This window comes from Nyctereutes procyonoides, unplaced genomic scaffold (genome assembly GCF_905146905.1).
Source record: "Nyctereutes procyonoides isolate TBG_1078 unplaced genomic scaffold, NYPRO_anot_genome, whole genome shotgun sequence".
Taxonomy (NCBI): Eukaryota; Metazoa; Chordata; class Mammalia; order Carnivora; family Canidae; genus Nyctereutes; species Nyctereutes procyonoides.
The window spans coordinates 2,278,747-2,306,671 of NW_026575117.1; the positions used below are offsets into that span (position 1 = coordinate 2,278,747).

At 46.0% G+C, this 27,925-nt stretch overlaps 1 protein-coding gene across 11 annotated transcripts; it reads right to left on the bottom strand.

Annotated features, from left to right (window-relative positions):
* Window positions 1–27,925, bottom strand: SLAMF6 (SLAM family member 6). Of its 11 annotated transcripts, none has more exons than XR_008665547.1 (8): window positions 27,842–27,925; window positions 9,413–9,736; window positions 5,248–5,508; window positions 4,393–4,801; window positions 3,225–3,376; window positions 1,635–1,709; window positions 544–1,277; window positions 173–292 (listed from the first exon to the last, which is right to left on the bottom strand). XR_008665547.1 is itself a non-coding variant. In XM_055334077.1 (8 exons), the coding sequence occupies exons 1-8, from the start codon at window positions 27,888–27,890 to the stop codon at window positions 1,221–1,223; spliced, it is 969 nt and encodes a 322-aa protein (XP_055190052.1). In that variant the 5' UTR covers window positions 27,891–27,925; the 3' UTR covers window positions 174–1,220. The 11 variants fall into 11 exon arrangements, 9 of the variants coding, with proteins under 9 accessions (XP_055190050.1, XP_055190047.1, XP_055190046.1 ...); XM_055334077.1 differs by having other exon boundaries at window positions 174–1,277; window positions 3,225–3,262; window positions 4,393–4,431; window positions 4,676–4,801; XM_055334076.1 differs by having other exon boundaries at window positions 174–1,277; window positions 3,225–3,304; window positions 4,393–4,431; window positions 4,676–4,801.

Genomic DNA, 27,925 nt, shown 5'->3' on the forward strand with positions numbered 1-27,925 from the left:
ACTGTGCCAGGTGTTCAGGCTACAAGGATAAAATCGTCATGGTCCTTGCTCCCAGAGCACATACAGTAGAGCAGGAGAAACAGACATTAAATAAAAATAAATATTTAATGGCATAAGATAGACGACATGGAAGACGTAGCAGAGAAACGGGCATCCACTTCAGTGACAGTGTCTGAGGTCTTTCTTGGAGGTTGACATATATGCACTGAGACCTGTAGAGTAAGAAGGAGCCGGGCGGGCAAAGAAGGGTCTTGAGGCAGATGTGAGTAAACTGTCTCCTCTGCTGGAGGGGCTGAAAGAGAATCAGAGAAGCCAGATCAGAGAGGGGGATGTGGGGAGAGCTGATGGCCGAGGCTGCAGATGGGCCACCCAGAGCCATGGAGACTCAGTTTCTTTCTAAGTGCCTGGCAAGTCTTGCAGGGTCAGTTTTAAGCAGACAAGTGAAGGTTCTGATTTATATTAAAAACATTACTCTGGCTGTCTCGTAGAGAGTGGACCAAAGGGAAGTAAGAGCAAAAACCGGGAAATCTGTTTTGAGCTTACTGTAGTATTTGGGTTGGAGATGATGGTGGGTTGATATGGGGTGGAGGTTAAAGGTTTGGAGAGAAGTGGTTTGGTCTAAGATATATATTTGGAGGTAGAGTCCAAAGGGTGTGCTGATAGAACAGCTGATGTGAGGGCTAACTGCGGTTCCTGGTTTGAGTACCAGGCGGATTCCCATTTTCCAGGTTAGGAGACCAGAGCTCAGGAGGTTCCAGAACATGTCCCAGGAGGTATGTCTAGTAAATGACACATGAAGATTTGGGAACAGGCCCATCCAATTCCAGAGACAACCTAGGTAACCAAGACGCTGTACTCTCTCCTAGTGAATCAAAATCCTGCTGCTTCATAAAAGGAGAGGAGTGGTTGTCCTCTAAATTATAACTCTCTGTCAAGCACATCTCCATCAGTTGCCAAGGAGAAAGTCAAAGTCCAGACTTGTTCACAGAAGCATGTTTTGCCCTGGAGCAGATTAGAAAATGTAATTTGGATCACACGCTGGAAATGATGTTATTCCTTAGATGTTTGACGTACTTGAGCAGGTTCTGGTCAGAAGAATTGGAAGCGATAATCCTAAATATTCGAATTTTGTTGACAGGCAGAAACCAAGCTGTGTTCTATCCCCTGGGATCAGGAGAAGCTGTGTCATTCCTGAGTTCCTTTCGAGACCTCTCAGCAATTTAGATGATGTTGTCAAGGGGAGCTTTCCCAGAATGAATAGAATGAATAGTTTTACTCTAATGGAAAGAAGAGGAAAATGAAGCAGGTTAGTAGGGACCGGAGCCTCAGGGTACCTCTCATGGCTATAGAGGAGGTCTGGGGAGCACTAACTGGCTTGAGAGCTAAGGCAAAGTTAAATTAAAAATTGAATTAAAAAAATCTAAGTTCAGGTATGTTGAAAACTCAGTTATGGGAGGTGATCCTAAAATACGAGACAATTTCTTGGGTATATTTTGGTGATGTCCTGAGACTTCTTATATCCTGCTGGTATTTGTGTATCTACAGAATGGCCCCTTTACTTTGACTTTATTTGTAAAATTACAAGCCCGGGGAGAGAGGTAAGATGTGAGGACAGGGGACAGTAGTGGGCTTACCTCTTTGGACTGATGAACTGTGGAGTAAATGGTGGAGAGACCACCACTTTGTCCAGGTGTTGGGGTATTCGTTTGCTGTAAAAAATAATCATACGCATTTGGTTCACCCCGACGAACAGGTATCCACGCATAGATATGTTCCCAGGGAAGACAAGGCGACACGGGGATGATGTGAAAGTTCTTCAGGAAGAAAAGGCTAGAGACTGTGCAGCAAGAGGAGCTGGAGACCAAACACCTCTAGCTCTCAAACCTGAGAAGGTTTAGTGACACTTCCTGAGGCCCACACAGAAGCACGACACCCCAGCAAACCAGTGGCTCAAGAGCCAGAAAGGGACAGAAAGGCGACCTTGTTGGCAGCTGGTGTGAAGAAAAGGAAGCATGCTTTCTTGCATCCAGCTCTACCTTCCTCCGTCCTAAGAGCTGACTTCCATACCAGAAGTGGTACAGAAGCATTGCGTCTTTTGTCTTAGATCTTACTAGCTCTGACTGGAGTATTGCTTGCTCCAGTTTGTCCCTATGACTCAAACTGCCTGGTCGTCATGTCACTGGGTTCTCCTCAAGCCCGGACAACTGATACGTAGGAGGAACACCCGGACCTAAGAACGGCTCTGCTTGGAAAACAAAGCACAACGATAACAGGAAAAGTCCCCTGTGCCCCTAAGTTTTGACATTTAAAATCAATTAAGGAATATTTAGGGTATTATCAGAAAGCCTGGAACTCTCCAAAGTACAATTTTTGCTAAAGAAGAAGTTAGCAAATTCACTGGAAATTAATTCATTGGTTTGCTGATTCATCTTGTCTTCAAGAGGGAATTGGAAAGGCAATAGAAACATCTGAACCAGTGAGAATGCCCTTCTCGTCCCCCCCCTTCAGGGAGCCTATCCTGTAAATAACTGAGGGGCTGTGTGGGGGGACATGTTCTTAGGGAATCTCAGATTTCTAACTGGATCACTGCACCCATCAGTTGGCGAATGCTGAGTTATCTTGGCTTGCTTTTCAGAAGATGTATGGTGTTATTTAGAAATGTCCACCTGCAGGTGCTTTACTTTGGGAGTGGTGGAAACTTGCTGAGGTGTGGCAGAGGAGTTCCTGGTGGCTGACCAAGGCCATCTGTTGTGTTGCAGACGGGAGGAAAGGGTTGGAGGCTCTTCACGCCTTTACTGTCTTCTACTGTTGCAAATCCTTGCCCCACTTCCCCTCTTGAGAGACCATTTCTGAGTTCCCCTATTTCCACTACATCCAGGGCGAGAAAACCCCTGCTTCAGAATTGTCTGCTCTGGAAACTCTCAGATGTAATTGAATTCTGATCCATTCAGCAAGTATTTACTGAGCAGTGTACTTCAGGAAAGAGAGAGGACCATATACTTTTCACTCCAGGCAGCTTGTAATTAAGCTGAAAAGGGACAAGACTCACTGATGCAACACGCAGTTAGAGGACCATGTAAAGCAGCGTATGAGCAAACGCACCATGGGACGAGAGCCCTGGAGGCTAGCTAGGTCCCACGTACATCATCATTGTGGTGACAAGTGTGCGAGCAAAGACCATAAAAATCATACCAATGATGGAGTATACAGCTCAAAGGACTCACCCTGTTTGGATGAGTGACACAAGCATACACGGTGTTCCCTGGAGAGAAGGAGACATAATCTAAGTTCCTTACGGTCGCTGCTGTTAACATAGGAAGGCACAGTCAGTGTTCTGCTCTCCTGGGACCTTTGCCTACACGAGGGCACTTTTTGGCTGCAAAGAGGCAAAGTTATTCAAGACAATGCCCTTTCTTAGAGTTCATTCATTTTTGACAGTCTTTGAAGTTCTGGGTTGAACCAGAACCTTCTCAGCCATATGCTCTATTTCTGATCTCATCGCTTGGGGGAATATGGCCTTGAGGTATCCTAAAGCTTCAGTCTCCCCCTAGATTCACATGTGGGCCAGGTCCCTCCCAGAGGGACCAAATAACCCTGCTTACACAAGGACTAGGGAACCTCATTGGCAAACTGAATGGAGCCAGCTCATGTCACGCATATAATGTTATTAACCCTCTCAGATTATATTATAAATGATTATACTATAGACAATTATACCATGGATGATTATACTCTAGATTATTCTAGTCTATTCTATTTATGTTACAGATGAAAACCTGGAGGTTCAGAAAGTTTAATTAATTTGGTGGAAAATCAAACACGAAGTGACGCAACAGGAGCTCGGATGCCTCCTTCTGACTCTGAACCTCATGTTCGTCCTCTCCACGTGATGTCATATATCTCTCACCCATGAAATGAGACTCATGGCCAATCTGAGTCCAGAGCCTGTGTTCCTGTTTCTTTCTTTTTGGACTGGGTCTACTCAACGTTCACGTCCTGGCTGAAAGAGTGACGGAGTCAGGCAGTTTGTCTTTGGAGCTTTGATGCTCTAACTCTATCCCTGCCCTGGACTTGTTGGTTGATAACGGACAGGCCAGGAACCTTCCGCTGGCACCTGGTTTCTCATCAGCAGGGTGGGGAATGACCCTAATCCGACTCCAAGAAACTGGGTGAGTGACTGGTTTGCATGCTTGTAAGGGACTCTTTAGGTCCCAGAGGGGACAGACACGCATAGTTACAGGTCATCTCCTCTGGCACCATCTGGCCCATCTGAGTAATGACATTCTGACTCCCTCCACTGTCATTATCCAGCCCTCCGACCAGCCCCTTTCCTCCCAAATTAGGTTCTCCCCATCTGTTTTATGGTTGGGAAGTAAGAGTCTGCAAGCTCACCAGCACTCTGGGTTTGCTGAGTAGAGAAATGAAAGATGCCTGAAAAATAAAATCCGGGAAATTGACATTTGTGAGTGTAGTGAGACAGGCTCCCACACCCTATCCCACGCCCACAGGTATCTCTCTAGAGGATGTGGTGGAGGGGGCGCCTGAAGGAGAAGGGCAGCCAGGCCTTGAGGCTTGGTTGCACATTTTCCGGTAGGACCCACCTCCCTTGGGAAATTAGCAGGTGTGTGGCCACATCCCAGGGGTTGTCTCCACAGACAATCCTCCCTCACTTTACCTGTCCTACACAAACAACCTTTTTTCCTCCAAACAAATAACCCCACAAGGATGACTGTAAACATCAAAATAGCCACAACTATAATCCATATGGTATCAAGATGTTGATTTTTCTGATTCAAAAAACCTGAAAAAAGAAAAAAGAAGTTGCACTTGAGACACAGAGAGTATTTCCTTCAGAACTTCCACTGAGCCTCTTCTAGGCCCCCTATGGGGGTTGGCTGGGCTCTGGCTCTGGGCAGCCCTTCTGGGAGTGGGAGTCCATGTGGCAGGCAGGCGGGAGCCTGGTAGAGCCACGGGCGGTTGGGGGGGGGGACTGGGGCAGTTCTGACTTCCCAAGGACTTTGCTCCTGGGCTCTGAGTGGGTTGGAGGGAGGGGGAGGGGGAGGGAGGGAGGAGAGGCCTCTGGAGGTAGTGAGAGGTACAGAGCTGCAGGAGTCTCTGTCCTCCCCCCGCAGTGCTCAGGCCACTTCCCACTGGGCCACTGTTGTGGGGAATCACCTTGGGCAGGAAGGACACGCCACACCCCACAGCTGCTCAAAGCTCCCAGAGGGGCCTGAGACAGACTGTTACCTTCGCAGAGACTCTGGATGGAGACAGAGGAGGATGTGCTGCTGACAATATTCTCAGCCACACAGGTGTACTTTTGTTCACTGGGATTCCTGGGGTCCCAGGAGATGGTGAGGTTGGCTTCATATATAGACGTGTTCCCTGCACCGTGCCATTTTAATAGAGCGTCATGTGAGTTCTCCACAGAGCAGGCCAGGTGGACCTCGCAGGTCCCGGTCTTGGACAGCCCAGGGTGCACAGTAATATTTAAGACACTCAGTCGCCCTGTGTGCAGAGAAAAGACCCAAACTAAGTCCAGATGGCTTGGTTCAGGCCTCTGTGAAAAATACCTTTCCCAACACAGAATGTTTCCATGTTCCACCCAGCGCTCCACCGTATGTTATGGTCTGTAAATCGACTCATCCATGGCACCAGGGTCTGGGGTGACCAAATGAGGAGGGGCATCAGTGTGAGACGAAGTAGCCAGAGGGAGAAGTGGAAAGGGACACACCAGGGTAGCCACCAACTAGTTAGATGATTCTGGGCTGCTCAGTTTCCTTTCTGGGCCCCAGTTTATTCCTGGGGTCCTTTCTAGCCCTGGACACTGGCCTTGTGTGAAGACATTTGGGGATTCAGCCGAGGGCCAACTCGACCCTAGCCAGGGCAGAAACCGGTAGACCAGACTGGAGAGCCCTGTTTTCTCCACCATCAGAACTCCCTAGTTGGGGTGGAAGATAAAAGCTCCATGTCCTTTAGGAACTGTATTTCTCACAAGTCTGCGGGAATCCTGGTCCTCACTGTATCTGATGCTGGCTCCGATGATGAAAAGAGACTGATCTGGAATGTCGGCACGACAGAAAGGGCAACGTTGAGAACCTAAAAACTAGGGCAAGAAGTGAAAGTGATTGAGCAAGCAAGCAACTCTAGGGAGCAAAGAAGTACAATATATTCAGGCATGTGAGGAAGCATCTGCTGTAGGAATTTCTGAGAGCAGAGACCAGAAAGCATTGGCTATTAGGATGTTAGCAGCCGTGAATCGATGGGGTCGTGGCAGGCGGTACGGAAAGGTCACTGATCTGGACTTGGCCTGAGGGTAACAGTGGCCCAATAAAGAACTGAATGACTCCAACCATCTGGTGGGAAGATACTGAGGAATGTTCTAAGCTTAGTTAATGGAGTAGGAAGTGGGACATATTTTGACAGATTTCGTGTAATGGCAAGTGTTGAATTTGGAGTTAGGAAGATCTCGGTGAGACTCATGGCTTTGTCACTTACTGGTTACATGACCACGGATATGTTTTTAATCTCTCTAAGCCTGGGTTTCCTGATCTGGAAAACCGAGCAATAATCTCAACTTCTTAGGGAATTATGAGGATTAAATGAGACAGTGCCTAGAACAGCAAATGGCAACCATTTGGCATGAAGACCACATTTCCTGCGACCTGTGTCCATGGGTGACCTCAAAAATCTATCTTGTTACCTTTTTCCACATAATAAATATAAAACTGCTTATGTGATTTTTCCACTTGGACATAACGTGTGTCTCAAACTCAACATGTTCAAAAGGATTCCTGTTTTTCTCTCCAAAACCTACTCAGTCTGTAGCTTTCTGCATCCTAGTTGATAATCACCTTTCCAGTCACTCAGGCCAAGAGCCCCGGAGCCATCCCTTAGTCACCTCTTCATCTTGTACCACTTCAGGATATCTTGGTGGCTTTCCTTCTAAAATACAGCCAGGTCCAACCCCTTCTCCTTACGTCTGCTGCTACCACCCTGGTGCAAAGCAGCAGCATGGCGTGCTTGGATTGCCACAGCGGCCTAGTTAGTACATTGGCTTCTACCGCTGTCCCCTGAACGGAGCAGCCAGAGTGATCTTTTAAGCAAGTAAGTCAAATCATACTCCCACTCTACAAAACCCTCTGATGATTCTCAGCCTCATAGAGTAGAAGCCAAAGTCCCTGGGACGGCTCTCAGAGTCTTACCTGATGTGCCTCTATTTCTTTACTGACCTTGTTTCCTGTTACTCTCTCCCTCACTCTGCTCCTTGGTGTTTGACTTCCTTGGTGTTCTTTGAGCCTATGTTGGATGGCTTGTCATTCAAATATGCATGGCTCACTCCCTCACCTCCAACAGGTCTTGGCTCAGATGCTATCTACTCAGTGACGACTCCATGTCGAACTCACCCCTGTTCCCTGGCACTCCTGATGCTATAAGGCCTGAGAAGAGGTTGGCGTTGAACCTGGGGAGTATGGTGATTGCAGAAGAAGTCGTGCTTGGTCTTCTGAATAGTGGCAGAGGAACATTATCTCAACAAGTATGATGGAGCCTGACATGGGGTCTATTCTCAGACTTTCTACTGGGTGTTTCTCTTCTCTCTGGGGTCCTAGCTCTGCCTTGATGATCCTGGTCACCCAGAGTGACTCTGCCTGTAGTGAGTTGAATCATGACACCCCTTACCCCTCTGCCAAAAGATATCTCCGTGTCCCAATTCCCAGAATCTTATTTGGAAAAAGGTCTTTGTAGATGTACTTAAGTGAGATGAGGAGATGATTCTGGATTATCTGGTGGGCCCTAAATCCAGTGGAAAGGGTCTTTGTAAGAGGAAAGCAGAGAAAAGAGGACAACACAGGGAAAGGAGGAGGCGGAGACTGGTGTGATGCAGCCACAGGCCAGCAAACACCAAGGAATGACAACAGCACCCAGAAGCAGGAAGACACAACAGATTGCCTTATAGAGTCTTCCAAGGGACTGTGGCACTGCCCACACCTTGATTTTGGACTTTCGGCCTCTGGAATTGTGAGAGAATAAAATTTCTGTTTTGTTAAGCCACCAAATTTGTGGTGTTTTCTTTTGGCAACCTCAGGAAACTGATGCACTGCCCCAGCGTGATTTTTTGCCCCTTTGGTTGGAATCCCCATGGCAGACCTTTCTAGACAATCTCTCTTTCCCATTATATTTACCTGTTCTGTGTCTTACTCATTCAGGGACATAACTATGACGAATCTAACACGGTACATCTGCTAAATATCCAGGGGATTCTAAAGGTTCACATGTAACCTATTTGTGGTGACATTTTATTTTAACTAAAGTGCTTTTTTGGATTCCGTGTCTTAACCCAAAGGAATCTGGGTGAATTTTAGGTGCCATGGGTTCTGGAGCGGATAAGAATTACAGAATCTTGGTGGCATTTAAAGTTGGCAGTTGAGTGCTTGAATCTTCTGTACAACATTTCTACTAAGTGATTATTTTAAAGCCATTCATGGTATCTCTGAACATCGCTGATTGCTAGAAGGATTTTTTTTCCTAATACTGAATCACAAGCTGTCTCATAGTTTCCATAATCTTATGTGGACGTCATGAGCCATATTGTCACAAATTAAATAAACTTGATAGAAAGAATCTTTCTTATTATCAGCTCGTCCTTATAGAGCACTTTCTAGGTAAACCACTGTTCTGTACACCGATCTCTCCATGGGGTCAGACTGGCTTTTGTGTAAAGGGAGGTATCATGCCAGGTGCTCTCCCACTTACTGTCTCCATGACTGTAGGCAGGTTGCTGGAACTGACTGGAAGCCTCAGGGATAAGGGTATTGCCTGCCTCATGGAGCTGCTGTGAAGATTATACTACAGATACACGTAATGTTCAAGGTAATAGAGTCTTAGTCACATCTGTTACTTCCATTAAACGTCTAGTTGAGAGGGACTATTTTATTATCTGTTTTTATTTTTTAAAGATTTAATTTATTTATTTGACAGACAGAGAGAGAGAGAAAGAGAGAGAACACAAGTAGGGGGAGCAGCAGGCAGAGGGAGGGGGAGAAGCAGGCTCCCCACTGAGCAGGGACCCCCCCCCCACATGGGGCTCCATCCTAGGACCCCAGGATCACGACCCAGGCCTAAGGTAGACACTCAACTGAGCGAGCCACCCAGGTGCCCCGAGAGGGACTATTTTGGTGTGTGAGAGTGATGTGATTTGGGGCCAGGAGTCACAAGACGTAGGTCCTCTTCTCCACTCTGTCACTACCTGGCTGAGCAACGCCATTGATGTGCCTTACTGCCAGACCTCAGTCTGAGGGCAAATCCCAGCCTCTTCACCACTAGGCTACAGTGTATACTTGCTCTCACATAGGATCTGACATACATGATACCTTTCAGTCCATACACAATTAAACCCCACACTTTGACTCACTGAAGATCTTCAGAGTATAACAGGAAAGCTCTGAAGCTGTTGGTATGGTTATCTGGGCACAGTAAAGTCCTGCGTCTTCCATTGTCAGGTTGCTGAGTCGTAAGGAGTAGTTCTCCAAGGATTGCAGTCGATGTTTCCATTTTGGATCAGTCACTAAGACCTGTTCATCTTTTGGTATTGTGATGATGAGAGATCTTCCGCTGTGAATCCAGGTGATGGACTGAATATCTTCCCCTACAGGAAGCTTCGGGGAAAGAGTTACCGACTCCCCCAGAATCCCATTCATCGTCTGTGGGTTTGAGCTGTCTTGTGAAGCTGTGTTCCCTGTAAGCACAGAAGGGAAGCTGCTATCACCACCCCTTCTCCCCATTCCCTGCCACCCACACCCTTTCCCCTAATTGCCTGTCTGTTAGAGCCTGCTGATACCGAAGCCCAGAGATATGAGCAAGAGAAATAGGAGTTAGGAGAAGTTTTGAAGTGGACAATCACCCCCCCAAAAATGTGTGGCTCAGATGGTTCTGGCCCAGTCCACCCTCTCACACTGGCCAGTCACTCCTAGGTCATGGCCACAATATCTGATTCCAGCATCTGAGTTCTCTGGGTATGACAGGGACAGGGAACTGCATCCACTCCCTGGCATTGGCTCCAAAACCACAAGTCTTTGCTGATGAAGTTTAATGAAACCTTAACACTTACTGATTACCTACTATGTCCAAAGAAGTAGGATTGTGGGGTTTAGAGGACTGGACTGATAATAAGAATTTACAGCTCTTCTTATTCATTATTTATTTTGATGCTGATATAATTCTGGGAGGCAGTTAGGGTGGATACTACTATCTCCATTTATAGATAAAGGAACTGAGGCATAGAGAGTTTAATTCATTCTCCCAGCCTTGTACAGATAAAGAACAAGAGTCAGGATTCAAACCCAACTATTTTGACTTCAGCTACCTTGTGCTCTTTTTGCGATACCAGAAGACATCTTTCCTATTCTCAAAATGACTTTAGCCCAACTGAGGGGATAAAACTGATCGATACAAAAACAGTAACTATAAGGGGCACTTGGGAGGTTCATTTGGATGAGTGTCTGACTTGATTTTGGCTCAGATCATTATCTCAGCTCTGTGCTCAGCAGGCAGTTTGCTTGAGGATTCTCTCCCCTTGCCCCTCCCCCTGCTCACACAACGTCTCTCTCTATATATATATCTAAAATAAATAAATCAATTTAAAAAAAGTAATAAACATAATTTCAAAGAAACAGATAATGGCCATAATCTCATGAGTCTATATCAGAGCTATTAATGTTTGAGAAAGAGAGGTGAAATAGTCATAACGATTCTTTTTTTTTAATTTTTATTTATTTATGATAGTCACATAGAATGAGAGAGAGAGAGGCAGAGACACAGGCAGAGGGAGAAACAGGCTCCATGCACCGGGAGCCCGACGTGGGCTTCGATCCTGGGTCTCCAGGATCGCGCCCTGGGCCAAAGGCAGGCGCCAAACCGCTGCGCCACCCAGGGATCCCAGTCATAACAATTCTTAAAGACGATGCTTCTTTAGCATCTTTGGCAGAAACTTAGCACTTACCACACTATTTTATAGTCCTGTTTACTCGTTTGTCTAACTGACCATGCCTTAATTTTCTTTGTATCTCAGTATTGTGCCTAACATGAAGTAGGACCTGGAAAGGTTTGAGTGAATCAGTGAAGAAATAAATGCAATCATGGCCCCAACCCTCTTCGTATCTCTTACTTCTTAGGAGAAGATCTGAGCTGGGAGGAAATATCTCTTGAGAGCCTGATGCTCAGCTCCTGGGTGAGCTCATGTGTCCTTTCTCCTTCCTGGATTGCCATGTGGATGCTAGGCACAGGGACACTGGCAGCAGTTATCCTCTGTACCCCATCTTTCCCATCAGGAGTTTAATGTGACCTTATCTGTCGTCTTAACCCTTGTACCCTCCAGGAACCACATGGATGAATATCACAAGCAAAATCTTGAGCAAAGATTTAATTTGCTTTTATTTTTTATTACTGGTTCCATTTATTGAGAGTTTTAAAACAGGCAAAACAAATCTGCTGCTAGAAGTCAGGACAGTGGTTACCTTTGAGGAGGAGGGAGAGGGTAGGTAGGAAGAAGCATAAATAGGGAATTCTGGGGTGCTGCTAATGTTCTATTTCTTGACCTGTGCCTGGATACACAGATTTATTCATTTTATGATAATTGATTGAGTTCACACTTAGGATTTGCACAGTTTTCTTATTGTGTGTTATATTTCTTTTCTTTTTAAAAATTTAAATTCAATTAATTAACATATAGTGTATTACTAGTTTCAGAGGTAGAGCTTAGTGATTCATCAGTATAACACCCAAGGCTCATTACATCAAGTGTCCTCCTTAATGCTCATCACCCAGGTATCCTACCCCCCGACTCCCCTCCCCTCCAGCAACCCTCAGTTTGTTCCCTAGAGTTAAGAGTCTCATGGTTTGTCTCCCTCTCTGATTTTGTCCTACTTTATTTTTCCTTCCCCTCCCCTATGATCATCTGTTTTGTTTCTCAAATTTCACACACGAATGAAATCATATGATAATTGTCTTTCTCTGATTGACTTATTTCACTTAGCATAATACTGTCTAGTTTCATCCATGTTGTTGCAAATGGCAAGATTTCATTGTTTTTGTTGGCTGGGTAATATTACACTGTATATACACCACATCTTCTTCATCCACTCATCTGTTGGTGGACATCTTGCAGAAGAATGAAACTGAACCATTTTCTTACACCATACACAAAAAGAAACTCAAAATGGATGAAAGACCTAAATGTGAGACAGGAATCCATCAAAATCCTAGAAGAGAACATAGATAGCAACCTATTCAACCATGGCCACAGCCACTTCTTGGTAGACACATCTTCAAAGGCAACGGAAATAAAAGCAAAAACGAACTATTGGGACTTCATCAAGATAAAAAGCTTTTGCACAGCAAAGGAAACAGTCAACAAAACTAAAAGACAACCTACAGAATGGGAGAAGATATTTGCAAGTGTCTTATCAGTTAAAGGGCTAGTAACCAAAATCTATAAAGAACTTATGAAACTCAACACCCAAAAACCAAATAACCCAGTCAAGAAATGGGCAGAAGACATGAACAGACATTTCTCAAAAGAAGACCTACACATGGCCAACAGACATGAAGAAATGCTCAAAATCACGTGGTGTCAGGGAAGTACAAGTCAAAACCACAGAGATACCACTTCACATCTGTCAGAGTGGCTAAAATTAACAAGTCAGGAAACAACATATGTTGGCGAGGATGTGGAGAAAGGGGAATCCAATACCTCTGGTGGGAATGCAAGCTGGTGCAGCCACTCTGGAAAACAGTGTGAAGGCTCCTCAAAAAGTAAAAAATAGAGTGACCCTATGACCCAGCAATTACACTACTGGGTATTTATCCAAAGGATACAAACATAGTGATTCAAAGGGGCACCTGCACGCCAATGTTTATAGCAGCAGTGTCCACAGTAGCCAAACTATGGAGAAAGTCGTTGTGTGTTATATTTCAGATAAAAATGTTGGAACAAAAACAAAACTCAAATCAAACCAAAACAGTTACAATGGCCTATAAGGATCAAAATGATTTGCTTATTTTGATCTCTTTGACCTAATTTTCTATCACTGTCCCCAGACTGGTTCATTTTGTTCAAACTATGCCGGCCTGGCTATTTTTTGAATAGACTAGGGCTTGTACACTAGTAGTGCCCTCTGTCTGGAAGCACTTCTCCCAGGTGTGCCGTAGCTCACTTAAAAAAAAAAAACTCCAAAAGGTATTTAATGCACACATTCCCTCTCAAAGGGGGCCACTCTTTCCTCATCCCCAACCCTCACTCTTATACATTCAACTGCCTTTTAAAAAAATTTAAATTCAATTTAGTTACCATATTATTGTTTCAGGGGTAGAACTTAGTGATTCATCAGTTCCATATAACGCCCAGTGCTCATTCCATCAAGTGTCCTCCTTAATGCCCATCACTCAATTACCCCATCCTCCACCCACCTGCCCTCCAGAGACCCTCAGTTTGTTACTGAGAGGTAAAAGTCTTTTATGATTTGTCTCCCTCTCTATTTTTATCTTATTTTATTTTTCCTTCCTTCCCCTATGTTCATGCTTTGTTTCTTAAATTCCACATATGAATGAAATCTATGGTATTTGCCTTTTCCTGACTGACTTATTTCCCTTAGCAGAATACCTTCTCGTTCCATCCACACTGTTGCAAATGGCAAGATTTCATTCTTTTTGATGGCTGAGTAGTATTCCATTGTATATATGTACCACATCTTTGTTATCGATTCATCTGTTGGTGGATATTGGGGCTCTTTCCACAGTTTGGCTACTGTGGACACTGCTGCTATAAACATTGGCGTGCAGGTGCCCCTTTGAATCACTATGTTTGTATCCTTTGGATAAATACCTAGTAGTGCAATTGCCGGGTCATAGAGTAGCTCTATTTTTAACTTTTTGAGGAGCCTCCATACTGGTTTTCAGAGTGGCTGCCCCAGCCTCCATTCCCATCCTTGTACATTCAGCTGCCCTTGAGTTTATTTTTCTCTGTAATGCTAATCATCTAGCATACTTTATATTTGTATTTTCTTTTTTTTAATATTCTCTCTCCCTTCCACAAGAATGCAAGCTCCATGAGAGCAAAGATATTTGTGTCTTTTCTATTGTGTGATCACTCTTGAACAGTGTTTGTATAGGCACATACTTTTTATCCAATGAGTATTTGATGAGGACACTCCATTCTTTCTCTTGGAGGTTCTCTGTCCAGGATATTAAGGAATATTTCTCTTTTGTAAGGGTTCTGCACATACCCTGGGGCCCAAGGACTCCCCAGGAACTATTGCCTCCCTGCCTAGCACATTCTTTGAAGTCTCCTTTGCTTTTTTATAGATTGCAATTATTCATTTAACAAGTCATCCTTTCTACCATTCGCTTAGTTCTAGGCTAGTTCAGTGAGTGAAGTCTTAGATACCATGGCATTCAGATCATATGTATTAGGTCCCTTTTATGAACCAACTTCAAGGCTAAGGATGGGGAATATGAATAAGAAATGGGTCCTCTGGGCTCACCATGTGGAAGAAGAGCCTGACAGGTAAGGTTGTAGTTTCGGTGCAGTGAGCTAGCCCTTGAGCTCAGATGGGGCTGACCTCTGCCTTGTCTTGTTCCTGGTGCACTCAACACCAAATCCTTCTTTCTTTTTGTTTTAATTATGAGATTGCTTCCTCTCAATTCCAGAATATTGACGATAGGGATTATGCTTATTATTTCTGTATCCCTAACACTTAGCACAATTTCTAGCTCGATAAATGTTGAATCAGTGTAGTTGTGTGCTCTATGGGACACAAAGGAGTGAACATCAGGGGCCGGAATTGTTGGGGCTTGTCAGGGAACACTTCACAAAGGAGACAACATGGTAGCAAGGTTTTGAATAAAAACAAGAAGTACCCTTAGCACCTTTATTTGCGATTCTTCCAAGAATGCCCTGCTCTTTCACTGCTCTGTTGTTTCCTTTGCTTGAAATGCCCTTTCTTGCCTTTTCCACCTGGTGAGCTCCTATATATCCTTCCAGGATGGGCTCAAATATCTCTTTGCTTACATCTGTGGGGAGTCTGCTTTGGTACAGAGGGAGGAGAAGGGAGTCTGCGACAGAAGAAGAGACAAAGCGGGGGAAGGAGAAGGTGGAGGCTCCTGAAGGTTTAAAGAAAGAAAAAAGAAAAAGGCTTGAGTCACTTTGCTTAGGACAAAGAAGATCAGGAGAGCTGCTTCAGGGCCTAGGGGATGTGATTTCGTCACCAGTGAGAACCCCTCAACTCAAGAGATTCCTCAAAGCTACTGCTAGCTATCAGTTTTATCTTTTAGAAACTAACTAAAGAATTACTGGAACCAGAAAAGAAATATTTTGAGTAGGACCCTCCCCACCATCCCCCCAGGACATGCCTGGGCAGATGACTCATAAAGTGCCTAACAGTTGCCTCAGATTCATCATAATGTTAAGATCCCTGCTCTAGGTGAGCATAAGGCTCATTAGCATAACATACAATGTACATATAGGCATGTTTTCTGAGTGTGCATGTGCAACCATATGTCTGCCCGTTCCATGGGATGATGAGGACCTCCCTCTCTGAATATTCATCCCAGACCCCAGTAAAAGGAGCCTGCTTATCTACACATTTAATGCAGTCTCTATCAAAAGAGAGATGCTATCAAAGCATTTTTCAAAGATTAGAACAAGAAACCCTAAAATTTGTACGGAACCACAAAAAAACCCCAAATAGCCAAAGCAAGCTTGAAAAAGAGGAACAAACTGGAGGAATCACAATTTCAGACTTAAAGATATACCACAAAGCTGTAGTAATCGAAACAGCATGGCACTGGCACAAAATAGACACATAGATCAATGGAACAGACTAGAGAGCCCAGAAAGAAAACCACAATTATATGGTCAATTAATTTTCCACAAAGGAGGCAAGAATATACGATGAGGGAAAAGACAGTCTCTTTAACAAATGATTTTGGGAAAACTGGACAACTACATGCCAAACAATGAAACTGGGCCACTTTCTTACACCACACACAAAAATAAACTCAAAATGGATTAAAGACCTAAATGTGAGACCTGAAACCATAAAATTCCTAGAAGAAAATAGAAGCGGTAATCTCTTTGACATCAGCCATAGAAATATTTTCCTAACCCTTTGACAAGGCAAACAAAAGTACATTTAAACTACTGGGGCTATACCAAAAGAAAAGGCGTTTGTACAGTAAAGGGTCATTATCTCTGTCTTTCTCTCTCAAATAAATAAACAAAATCTTAAAAAAAAACTCCATCTGATGAAGAACTATTCTTTTAAGTCAGAGGACATAAAGCTAGCAAGCACTCACCTCAAATCACTTTTACATTTCCAAGTCAGCCATTAAGTCCTAATATACCTCTGCCTTATTTCCCAGGTAACCAGATCCTTAGTGACACCCAGACCACAATTCCTCCAACCCCATGGGGCTAACCCCCAGTTTCTCATTAACACCCCCCCAAGCAGTCCCTGATGTCTTCTCCATTACCAGGATTAAGGTACTACTAGATTAGGGACCCACTTCAAGCCTGAGGCTGGAATACTCCCTTTAAGACAGGTACCTAATGGCAACAGACATCTCATCGACGTGCATGTCCTCTTTTCAACATCAGACCCCTGGAAGGCACCCCAGGGGACTATGGGATGGTCTGGTTGAATTCATAAATTTCCTGCATGTTGTCTATCACAGTCCAGTGTGGGTGGACACTCAAGCTTTCCTAATCACCCTTCTGAAGGCAGAAGAAAAGTCTGTGGTGATGGCAAAAATCAGAGAAGGGTCTGAAAGGGACTATCAGCCTGGGTCGTGAGTGAAGACAGAGTGAAGAGGCAGTGCCAGGAACTGGCCCTCAGTGGGATCCTAACTCTGTAGACCGAGGAGAGGGTTTGTAGGGCTTTTCTGGAGCCTACTTTCAAGAGCTATGCAAGAAGTAAGTAGACCTTCTATAAACTCGTCCAACTTGAGGGAGATTCACAGGGTCAAATGAAAAGCCACCAACCTTCTCGGGCTGCAGAATGGTCTGAGAAGGCATACAGATAGGGACCTCATGGCCCAAGGCAGCCAAAGTTGTCTTTAATACTGAGTTCATATCTCAAAGTGCTCCAGAAATCCATAGAAAACGTCAAAAAATTGGCCATAGGTCCTGACACTGACTCCACTCAGCTATCAGAAGATCTTTGGGGTGTTCAATGGGGGGTGGGAGGGTGGGGGGAGTTGGCGGGAGAGAGGACAAGAAAGCGGAAAGGAGACTGCCTTCTGGGAGTGGTTCTCCAGGCCACTCAAGGTAACCCAGGGTCAGGAAGGAAGACATTGTGGGTGTGTCCCCGCCCCCCCACCCGTGGGACCAAGAGGCTGCTGACAAGTTGGGTTACAGTCAGTGTGCATACTGTAAACAGGAAGGGCAATGGAAACAGGATTGCTCACACCGCCCCCAAAAGGAGGATGGGCAAAACCAAATCATCCCAGCTGCCCCTGAGCGAAGATGGGATGTGATCGGGTGATAGGGTTCCCCGGCCAGCTTCAGGTAATCAGATCCTCATTTCCCATGAGGAGCCCTGGGTGACCTTAGCAGTGGAGGGGAGTGGGTTGAATTTTTGCTCAATACTGGAGCCACTTTCTCCCTGTCGAACACCCAAAAGGGTAGCCTTTTTAACATAAAATGTAACATAAAAGGAGTGTCAGGAGGAGGAGAAACTAAAAGATTTCTGGAGATGCTGACCATAGGATCGAAAGGACTAAAGTACTCTTTTCTTTTTGCACCAGAATGTCTTGTTCATCTTTTAGGAGGATGAGACATTTTATCCAGATTGGGAGACTTAATCATTTGGGAGCAGGACAGGATAGAGATCCACGTGTCCAGGTACTGGGGACCTAAACTCATGACTCGACTACATGGTCTGCCAGTATCTGAAGGAAGAGAGATTCCACAAAGTATTTTCAGCCAGGTTAACCCAGAGGTCTTGGCACAAGGATGAGTGGGATATGCCCATAACGCCACATGTGTGATGGAGGAATTAAAGCAGAGAGATTTGGGGTAAAGCAACAGCCCTTAAAACCAGAAACTATAAAAGGGATCTTCTGGGTAACACATAGATTCTTAGAGCAAGGGTTGATCGGGCTGTGCAGATGCCCATGCAATACACCAGTTGTGTACCCCTTAAAAAGCCAGGGGGCAAGGAAGAGATTTGTTCAAGGCCTCCAAGCTGTTAATGAGGCTACTCGACACATACATCCTGTAGCACCCGATCCATACATCCTATTAACCAATTTGCCAAGTAGTAGTAAGTATTACACTGCGTTATATTTAAAGAAGGCGTTTTTCTGCTGCACACTAGGTTCTGAATCCCAAGAGTTATTTCCCTTTGCATGGGAAGACCTTGCCTTCCCCCCTCCCTGCCCCGCCCAAGACAGCAATACTGCTTGACTGGTTTACCTCAAGTATTTAAAAAAAAAACTCCCCACTATCTCTGGAGAAATCCTAGAACAAACTTTAAAATAATTAACTCAGGAAAAGAGTACTGTCGTGCCAGGTATGATGGTGTTCCAATAGCCAGCCTCACTCAGGATACTCTGACAAAAATACTAGATTCATGTTAAATTTTCCTAGTCAGCAAGGGATATATAAGGTATCAAAAGAAAAGACTCAAATTTCTCAGGAAACTGTAAAATGCTTGGGGTTCATTATTTCTAAGGGGGCAACAAGGCCTTCCCCAAGAAAGAAAAAGCAGTCTGTCAGCCAGCCCCATAGGCCCACCAAGGATCCGTAAGCAATCGCCTGGGTTTTTGGGAATGGCTGGGTTTTGCTGCATCTGTGTTCCTAACTTTGGGCTAATTGTGAAACCTCTTTATTTTTATTTTTTTGAAATGATTTTATTTATTCATTCATGAGAGACAGAGAGAGAGCAGAGACACAGGCAGAGGGAGATGCAGGCTCCATGCAGGGAGCCTGACGCGGGACTTGATCCCAGATCCTGGGATCACGCCCTGAGCCAAAGGTAGATGCTCAACCACTGAGCTACCCCTTTATGATAAGCTTCGGGGACCTGAGACCTCCCTGTCTGGGTGGGATAAAGCATATGAGCAAGCTTTCAGGAGACTTAAAACCCTATTTATAGAAGCCCCAGCTGTAGCATTACCAGGCCTTGAAAGGCCACTTGGTTTATGTGTACATGAGACACAAGGAGTGGTGGCGAGGGCGTTAACCCAAATGCTGGGCCCTTCAAGAGAGCGGCAGTTTATTTCTCTGAACAGCTGACTCGGTGACCAGCGGTTGGACTCCCCGCCTGAGAACTGTGGCAGCCTCATGCCTTTCGATAAAAGAGGCAGAGAAAAACTATGGGTCAGCCTGCAACAGTCTGAACCCCACACCTGGTCTCTGCTTTATCAGAAACCGAGGACCTCTGTGGCTGTCCCAACCCAGAACACTGCAACACCGGGCCATGCTGCTAGAGCACTCCCTGTACCCCCCCACCCGGCCCGTGACTGCTGAAGCCATGTCACACTTTAAACCCAGCCACCCTACTTCCTGATCTTGACCCACCTGCTGCCCACAGGTGCCCAGAAGTAATCGGTGCAGGGCGCTCCAGTCCCGGACATCCCAAAGCCGACCCCTGTCCAACGCAGAGGAAGGCTGGTTGATGGCTGGCAGCGCTTTCATGGAGAATGGGCAAGAAGGGCGGGCTGCGGGACGGTGTCCCTAATCCCTCTCGCGGGGGCTAAGGGGCTGGCCCTTCCGCCCCAAAGGCAGAGGTAACTGAGCTTTAAATCGGGTCAAGGTAAAGTGCTGCCTGCTCACACTGATCCTGAAGACACGTCCTCTGTAACCCATGCTCACGGAGCCCTTTGCAAAGAAAGACGCTGCTGAATGCTGGAAGTAAGGAAATCAAATATAAGCAGAGAAGTCCCCAGGCTGCTGGGAGCAGGGTGCGAGCCCCGGGACGTGGCAGTGGTGCGTTCACCGGGGGCCACCAGAAAGGAAATTCAGAGGTAATGCAGGGAAGTAGTTTGGCTCCCTCCGGCACGGAAAGGACTTCTAGATCGGCGGAGATTTCGCAGCGGCCACTGATCCCCCCCTTGCCTTTCTATCAGTCCACCCCTACCTGCTCCCATGATCAAACAGAGGAGGCAGCAAAAATGGGCTCGCGGGGGTCCCTGCTAATTAGAGGCTGGATGACAAAGAGCAGTGGGAAAGTCGGGGCACCCGAGCCAACTGTTTGGGGGGTTCCTAGGAGCGCACATAATTCAACTCGTTATGGCAAAGAAGCTTTATGCCCATGGTTAACAGAGATCATAGACATTCCAGGGATGAAAGAGATTATTAGAAGAATAGCAAACCAGTGTGTCTACTATCAGACAAAGAAGGTACAAACCAGGTCCCTGGTACCGCCTTCAGCTGCGGCCACTCAGATTGGAGGGGACACCGCCTGCGGAAGATGGGCAAATGGATTTTACTGTCATGCCAGTGGCACCTGGGGGTTTCAAATGCCTCTTGGTAATCATAGATACATTCACTGGGTGGCTGGAGGCCTCTCCCTATAGGACAGAAAAGGCAAATGAAGTCATCAAAGGCCTTATCAGAAGAGATGTCTCCTGGGTGCCTGGGTGGCTTGGTCGGTTGGCTGTCCGACTCTTGGTTTTGGCTCAGGTCATGATTCAGGGTCTGCACCTTGGGCTCTGCACTGAGCGTGGAGCCTACTTGGGATTCTCTCTCTCTCCCCCTCTGTTTCCACCCCCCCATCTCTCTCTCTCTCTCTCAAAGAAAAAAAATTAAAAAAAAAATAAAGAGAGATTTCCCTGATTTGGATTACTGAGGTCACTACAAAGTGAAAATGGGTCGGCTTTCATACCAAAAGGCATTTCTGGGGTAGCCAGAGCTTTGGACATCAAATGGAGGCTACACTCTGTGCCTGGAGACCTCAGTCCTCCAGAAAGACAGGACAAGCTAAAAGAACCCTCCTGAAAAGAACCTGGTGACGCTGTGCCCAGAAACATAGCAAAACTGTCTAAAATTATTACCAATAGTTCCCATCAGGGTAAAAGCTGGCCCAACGGCTAAACCAAAACCTATCCAGTTCAAAATGACGTAAGGGAGGCTCGTTCCTAAAGGTTCTCGCTCCTCCTCACCCAGACCTGGAGGTTTCTCTGGCCATTAAGCATACGCTTCATCTCCAACAAGTAGTGCAGGCATTCAGCAAGTACGCTTGGCTCTTTGGCCTCCCCCTACCTACTGAAATCAGGCTTCACCCAATAAGCCTGGGCATTGGGCGTACCTCCAAACTTGGAAAAGCGACTCACCTCAGGATCAACCACACCCAATATGGACAGGGCCCCACCTCCTACTGTTGGTCATGTATTCTTCTTTAAAACTAGAAGGGGTAGAGTCTTGGATGCCTGACTCCGGAGTAGAAAAGTGATTTCTGTCCACTCAGGGCTAGCCCCGCTGTTCTGGTTTCCCGTCTTGCTGTTTGCTGCCTTAAAGAGGTTAAACCATTTTCTCTGTGACTGTCCAGTAATAAATGCCACAGCTCATTGCTAATGCATGATGAAATGTAGAGTTTTTGAGGTCTCTTTGCCCTGTTCACCAGGTTCCAGAGGCTAAGGAGTGTTTCAGCCCTTGAGACCTTAATCTGAGCACGTGCCCGGTATCGTTATTGTCATAGTAGTTCCAGGAATATCTTGAGCTACACACACAGTAGAGCACCCTTGGGAGCTGAACTCCCTAGGGATTCTAAGTAAAATCATCGTAGAGGGAACTGAACTAAAAGGCTGTTGGGTGTGTCTCCAACACTCACACACTGAAACTGGATGGCTCATACACCATCCAATCCAGAGTCACCCTGATGTAAGTTTTTTAATGGGCTCCTCGAATGCCTTTAAAAATTCTCTTTCCAGGGGCACCTGGGTGGCTCAGTGGGTTCAGTGATCGACTCTTGGTTTTGGCTCAGGTTGTGATCTCAGGATTGTGAGTTGGAGCCCTGAGTCAGGTTCCATGCTCAACGTGAGATTCTCTCTTCCTCTCCCACTACCCTTCCCATTCATGCTCTCTCTCTCTTTTTCTTTAGTCTCTCTCTCTCTCTCTCAAATAAGTAAATTACTTAATAAAATGAAATAAAAATTCTCCTTCCATAGCTGTATGGCTTGGTCATTCCCACAGAGAAATTCTATATGTAAATCTTACCCCTCTTGTTTTTTTTTTTAAGATTTTATTTGTTTCTCTGAGAGAGAGAGAGAGAGAGAGAGAGCAAGGGAGAGCATGAGCAGGAGGAGAGGGAGATGGAGAGGGAGAAGCAGACTCCCCACTGAGCCGGTGCTGGATGTGGGGCTTAATCACAGGACTCCGGGATCATGACCTGAGCCAAAGGTAGATGTTTAATCAACTGAGCCATCCAGATGCCCCCTTGCCCTCTTGTTGATTCCAGGAGGAGAGGGGGTGCAATATCTCAATTGCACATCAGCGCCAGAGCCCTGCTGTGGATGTTCCCCTGAAACAGGCGCAAAGAGCTGAGACCCGTCTTCTACAGCCCCTCTTACTGTTACTTTCACTGAGGATTGCTTTCCAAGTGAAGCTCATTGGTGCCCAGTGAAGGGATGTGACAACACTACAAGGATGTGGGAAAATCAATGTAAGGCACGGACAAGACTGACCAAATCTAAGGGGTGCTGGAGACATACCTATTTATGTCATCAGGCCCCTGGAAACGCAACCACAGGTCCAATCAATTACACAGTCTTGTGGAGTGGACCTTAGTCTCCTGCAGGCAATGGTATCTCCAAACTGGGGCCCTGAATTGTTTAACCGGTTTAACTCAGTGCAGGCTCACTGGGCCTGCGCATCCCCAGGATATGCTTCTATTTGTGGATCATCCCATCATAGGCTCCCAAGAGACTCATTTCCAGCTAGAATTTTTATCTCCCCACTTCTCACTGTTGCTCATGTGTGTGTTGGTGATGCCCAGCTCCCTGGGCACTATACTGTAAGCTTCATGCATCCCATGGGGATTACCTTACATAATCATTCTCAATCTTCCCATTGGGAAAAGGGTCCTGGGACTGATTCTGGCCAACACTGGGTTGGCCATCAGATTAACTGCCCCTTGGGGAGGTTTTGTATATCATGAAGCCACCCTAAGGAATCTGCCACAATAGAAACGTTGGCTGGAAATACAGGCAATGCCCTCAAGAATTTTTAAGTTGTCCTTGGCTCCTTAGTTAACGTAGTATGAGATAATAGACCAGTTTGGACTACCTGTTAGCAGGAGGAAGGGGATCTGTGGAGTAACTAATACTTCCTATTGTACCTGGAGTAATAATGCCTCAGTTGAAGTAGAAGTCGATATTAAAAAAAAAAAATCTTTGATCTGGTGGCTTGACTACAGACCTTCAACCAAAGAGGAGGATCTCCCAATTAAGTCTGGGCGACTATCAAACAGCACTACCCAGTACTACAAATCTTCTTTCTTTCCTGGGGTCACTAAGAATCCTGCTACTCATTACTTTTTGGAGCTGCGTACTTCACTGTTTGGTACAGTTTGTGACCAAGAGGCCATACAATTACAGTTAGTAGTCACACAGGGTATGAATAGCTCAGGGCTAAGCCCGGTGGCCCTCATATCGAGGACTAGCTAGAAACAGGGTTTGCATCTTCGATGATTCCCACAACGATGCCCACATCCTGCAGGAAGTAGCTACAGATGATCCATTGCCCCGCGCCCCTCAAGAATGAGAAGCAGAACAAAACTAGAGAAGGGATCTTGTCACCATTGAGACCTCCTAAACCCAGGAAACTCCTAGAAGCTTCTGCCTAATTATGAATTCTATCTTTTAGAAGTGAAATAGTGAATTGCTGGCACAGGAAAAGAAACATTTTAAATACCAACTCCAGGATAATGATAACCATCATCATCATTGGAAAGGAAATACCGGTAATTAATAAGGTAAGTGCTGGAAAAATTAGAACCCTCCTACCTTGCTGGTCAGAATGTAAGCTGGACCAGCCTCTGTAGAAAACTATTTAGTGACTCCCCAAAAGATTCATCATAGAATTATCATGTGGTCCAGAATTGGATTGGAATTGAAAACAGGTACTCAAATACTTGCACACAAATCTTCATCACAGCACCGTTTACAAGACCAGAAGGTGCAAATAACCCAAGTGTTCATCTATATAGATGAGTGGATAAATAAAACGTGGTACATATATACAATGGAATATTATGGAACAGTAAGAAGAAGTGAAGTGCTGATACGTGACACAATATGAATGAACCTTGAAAACATTATACTAAGTGAAGGAAAGGTACACAGACACAAAGGTCACATGTTGTACCATTTCACTGACATGAAATGTCCAGAATAGGTCAACCCACAGAACAAAATCCAGTTAGTACTTGCCAGGGGGCAGCGGGTTGTCAGGGGAAGGGCAAAATTGGAAATTCTTGCTTCACAGACATAGAGTCTCCTTTCAGGGTGATAAACTGTTTTGCGACGATAAAAGAGGTGGTTGCACAACATTGTGAATGTACTAAGTGCCGCTGAATTATATCCTTAAAAGTTATTATTTTAAGTTTTGTGAATTTCACCTTTATGAAAATAAGAAAGTCTGCCTGTAGATGGAGAGACCCAGCTGAGGGGTCTCCATTCCCACCTTGGGGGTGGGAGGCTGGAGGACACATGGGGACAGACCTCAGACTCTGAGAGGTGGAACGGCACGGTTGTCCTTGAGGATAATGTCAAAATGCAAAACAACTCCCTGCCGCAGTGAACAATAAGGAGCAACTGTAAACCTTGGAATGTGTGGATGGTTGGTAAGAGAGGCAGCCGACACTGCTCCTGGGAAGGGAGCCATTGAATACGATGTCTCCATGTCTCTGCAGAAACCAGTTTTTGACTCAGGACCTCGGAATCACATGGCTAGCTCCCCCGTATGGGCTCTGCCTACACTTGCAACCACTTCTCTCCTCAACATCAGGATACCCCCATCTGCTTCTGGCCAACGTACTCAAAGAATTAGTTCTTATTTCTCCCTCCCTTCAACCCCAATATGACTAAAATTCCATGAAATCTAGAACCTTGCTACTCAAGGTGTGGTTCACAGAGCAACACTGGGGTTACCAGGGAGCTTATTATAAACGCAGAATGTGGGGCACTTGGGTGGCTCAGTGGTTGAACATCTGCCTTTGGCTCAGGGCATGATCCCCACGTCCCGGGATCAAGTCCCACGTCGGGCTCCCCGCAGGGAGCCTGCTTCCCCCTCTGCCTGTGTCTCTGCCTCTCTCTCCATGTCCCTCATGAATAAATAAATAAAACCTTGAAAAAATAAATGCAGAATGTTTGTCTGCATTCAGAATCAGTATCATAAGATTCCCTAGTAATTTGAATGCATGTTATTGTTTGATAAGTTCCCATCTAGAGAGGATACAATGGAGAAACAAATGCAATTCATTTTCTCCAGGGCATGATGATACCTGATTTCAGTTATACCTCTTGGGATTATTTCTCAACATGGTTCATCTTTTCAGTTAATTAAAAAAAAATAGCAAGTTATGGTGTCTGACCAACTGGGAAGATGGTAGGATGGCACGAGTCATCTTCCTTCATACTGTTTTTCAAAACTGATTTGATTTGTGCCATATCCTTGCCACAGCAGATCTCTTTCCATTCCTCAAACTCTTCCCAGCAGAGGACCTTTGCACTCGCCTGACCCCACTCAAAGCAGATCCCCTTGCCTTTTTTTTTTTTTTTTTTTGTTTCAGGGTACCCTGCCGATTTTCTTCCTTGCCACACATTTTGTAGTTTTATACACACACACACACACACACACACACACACACACATTTATACATATACATATGTATGTGTGTGTAGTTATATATATACATTTATGTAATAATGAGTAGCATAGCAGGTGATTATGAGCACAGACTCCGGAGCCAGGCTCCCTGATTTCCAACCTCAGCACTCATTGCCCCCATCCTGCACTTAGAACGCTGCAAGTGCATTCACAAACGTCTCCTTTTCTGCGCGGCGGCCTGCGGTGCTACCCCAACCCATAGTTGTGTGACACAAAGTAAGTTACTGAACTGTCACATGGCTTCTTTCCTCTTTCCCCCAAGTGGGAATGACAGTGTCTATTTCACAGGATCTCTGTGACAGCTAGCAATGGAAATGGGGAGGAGCAGGGGATTTGTAACCTGAGGACATTCTGAATATTTCATTTCATGGTGGTACAATGAATTTTGCCGGGAGGTAAAAGGGAAGCAAAGATGTGGGGCTTCGCCCCCAGGCCAGGGAGCGGCTCTTGAGTATAGAACAAATCCCCCCTCCTTCTGCGGTTACCCTATAGCCCCTGGCTCTGTCCTCCTTGCACTTTCTCCTAGGCGTTGTTCATTAGTTGGCGCCAGGACTTCCAAGCCTGCGGCCTGCAGTCCTCAATCTCCAGGAGCTCTCTGGAAATCTGGGTAGCACACTGATGTCTTAAAATTAGTAGGTCCCAAACTGAGCTCACCTTCTCCATGACTGCTGCCTCCTCTGCTCCCCTTTGTCACCCAACTTTGTCACCTTTGGCCACTCTGTCCGAAAGTTCCCTGCCCTTTCCACCCGCTCTTTCCCTGCTCCGCTCATCTGTCACCTATCCTTGTGCAATAGGCCATTTCGCTTATTCATCTTGTTTCCCTGCTACAATGTGAACTCCGCAAGGACAGGGTTTTTCACCTGCTCTGATCTAGTGTCCCCAGAAACTAAAAAACTAATGCTTTCCCCTCACTGCTGTTGCCGGTCAATCTAGTTCATTCTACATCCATGGTGACTCTCTCACTTTTGTCTTTTGTCTTCTGCTACTGCTGTGCTTGGTCAGCGGTCACTGTTTCTCAGAACTGTTGCAAGAGCTTGCCACCTGCTGGCTAATGCAATTTGGGCAAGTTATTGAAATCCTCTTGGCGCCTCATTTAAAATGGGGTCAATACAGTGCAAACACAGAGGCCTGTGCTGAGGCTCATGTATGTAATGAGTGCGCAGCACCTGGCCCAGGGCCTGGAACAGAACACACCCTCAAAGAAGACAGCTATTTTTATCCGCTACCCTGAGCTAGTTCTGGCCTAGCTTTCCTGTCTTGTCTCCTGGGCCATCTGTCCCTGAATCCTATACTCTGGCTCCAGTAACCACCTGTGGTTCCCCAAACATGACAGGATCCTTCGTGCTTTCCATGTGACGGACAGCGGGGAAACAGGACCCCTCTTTCTGGGTCACAGAGAGTCCTGCTGGACTGGCTAGACCCTGATTTACATCGGAGGAAGGGAGATATCTTTTTTCAGAGTAAACAAAAACTAATAGATCTATTTCTGGTGTTTGAACTGTGCCCAGAAGTTTCGGTTCCACCGAACCGTGGATGTTCAATATTTTCGCCGAGGTTCGTGAGGTTCAAGAAGAATAAGCCACCTGCCTGAGGTTACAGAGCAAGACGGGAGCCAAGTGGCAGGAGGGGCCACTCTCCTGCATCACAGCACGCTGGCCCCAGGCCCAGGCCCAGGTAGTCTGCTCTCAGGAAAAGTTTCCCTCCCTGCACCCGCAGAGCCGCCCGTGGACGTGGACACGAGTGGAGCCGTGATCCCTGAGGGAGCTTGGGCGCGTCGTGTGCTAACCGACAGGAGGTGGCACTTTCTCAGGCCCACCCGATCCCTCCATCCCTCAGCAGAGACAGACCACAGACAGACAGACAGACAGACGGTATGCCCAAGTGACTTAGATGGAGCAAGCTGCGCAAAGCCCGGGAGGCCCTTGGTGGCTGCGAGGCGGCGGCGGTGGCAGTTACCTGGCTGGAGGAGGAGGAGCAGCAGGAGCGGCGGGAGCACCCAGAGCATGCTGTCAGCCACCCAGGCTGCTGCAGTGGCTCCGC

Excerpts from the sequence above, each read along its gene's own strand:
- SLAMF6 (XM_055334071.1), bottom strand. The coding sequence starts at position 27,890 with ATGCTCTGGGTGCTCCCGCCGCTCCTGCTGCTCCTCCTCCTCCAGCCA. Across the intron at positions 5,509-9,412 it reads TTATACTCTGAAGATCTTCA|GGCGACTGAGTGTCTTAAAT; the intron begins GTGAGTCAAAGT and ends CTCTGCACACAG. Across the intron at positions 293-3,224 it reads GTGTCACTCATCCAAACAGG|CCCCTCCAGCAGAGGAGACA; the intron begins GTGAGTCCTTTG and ends ATTCTCTTTCAG.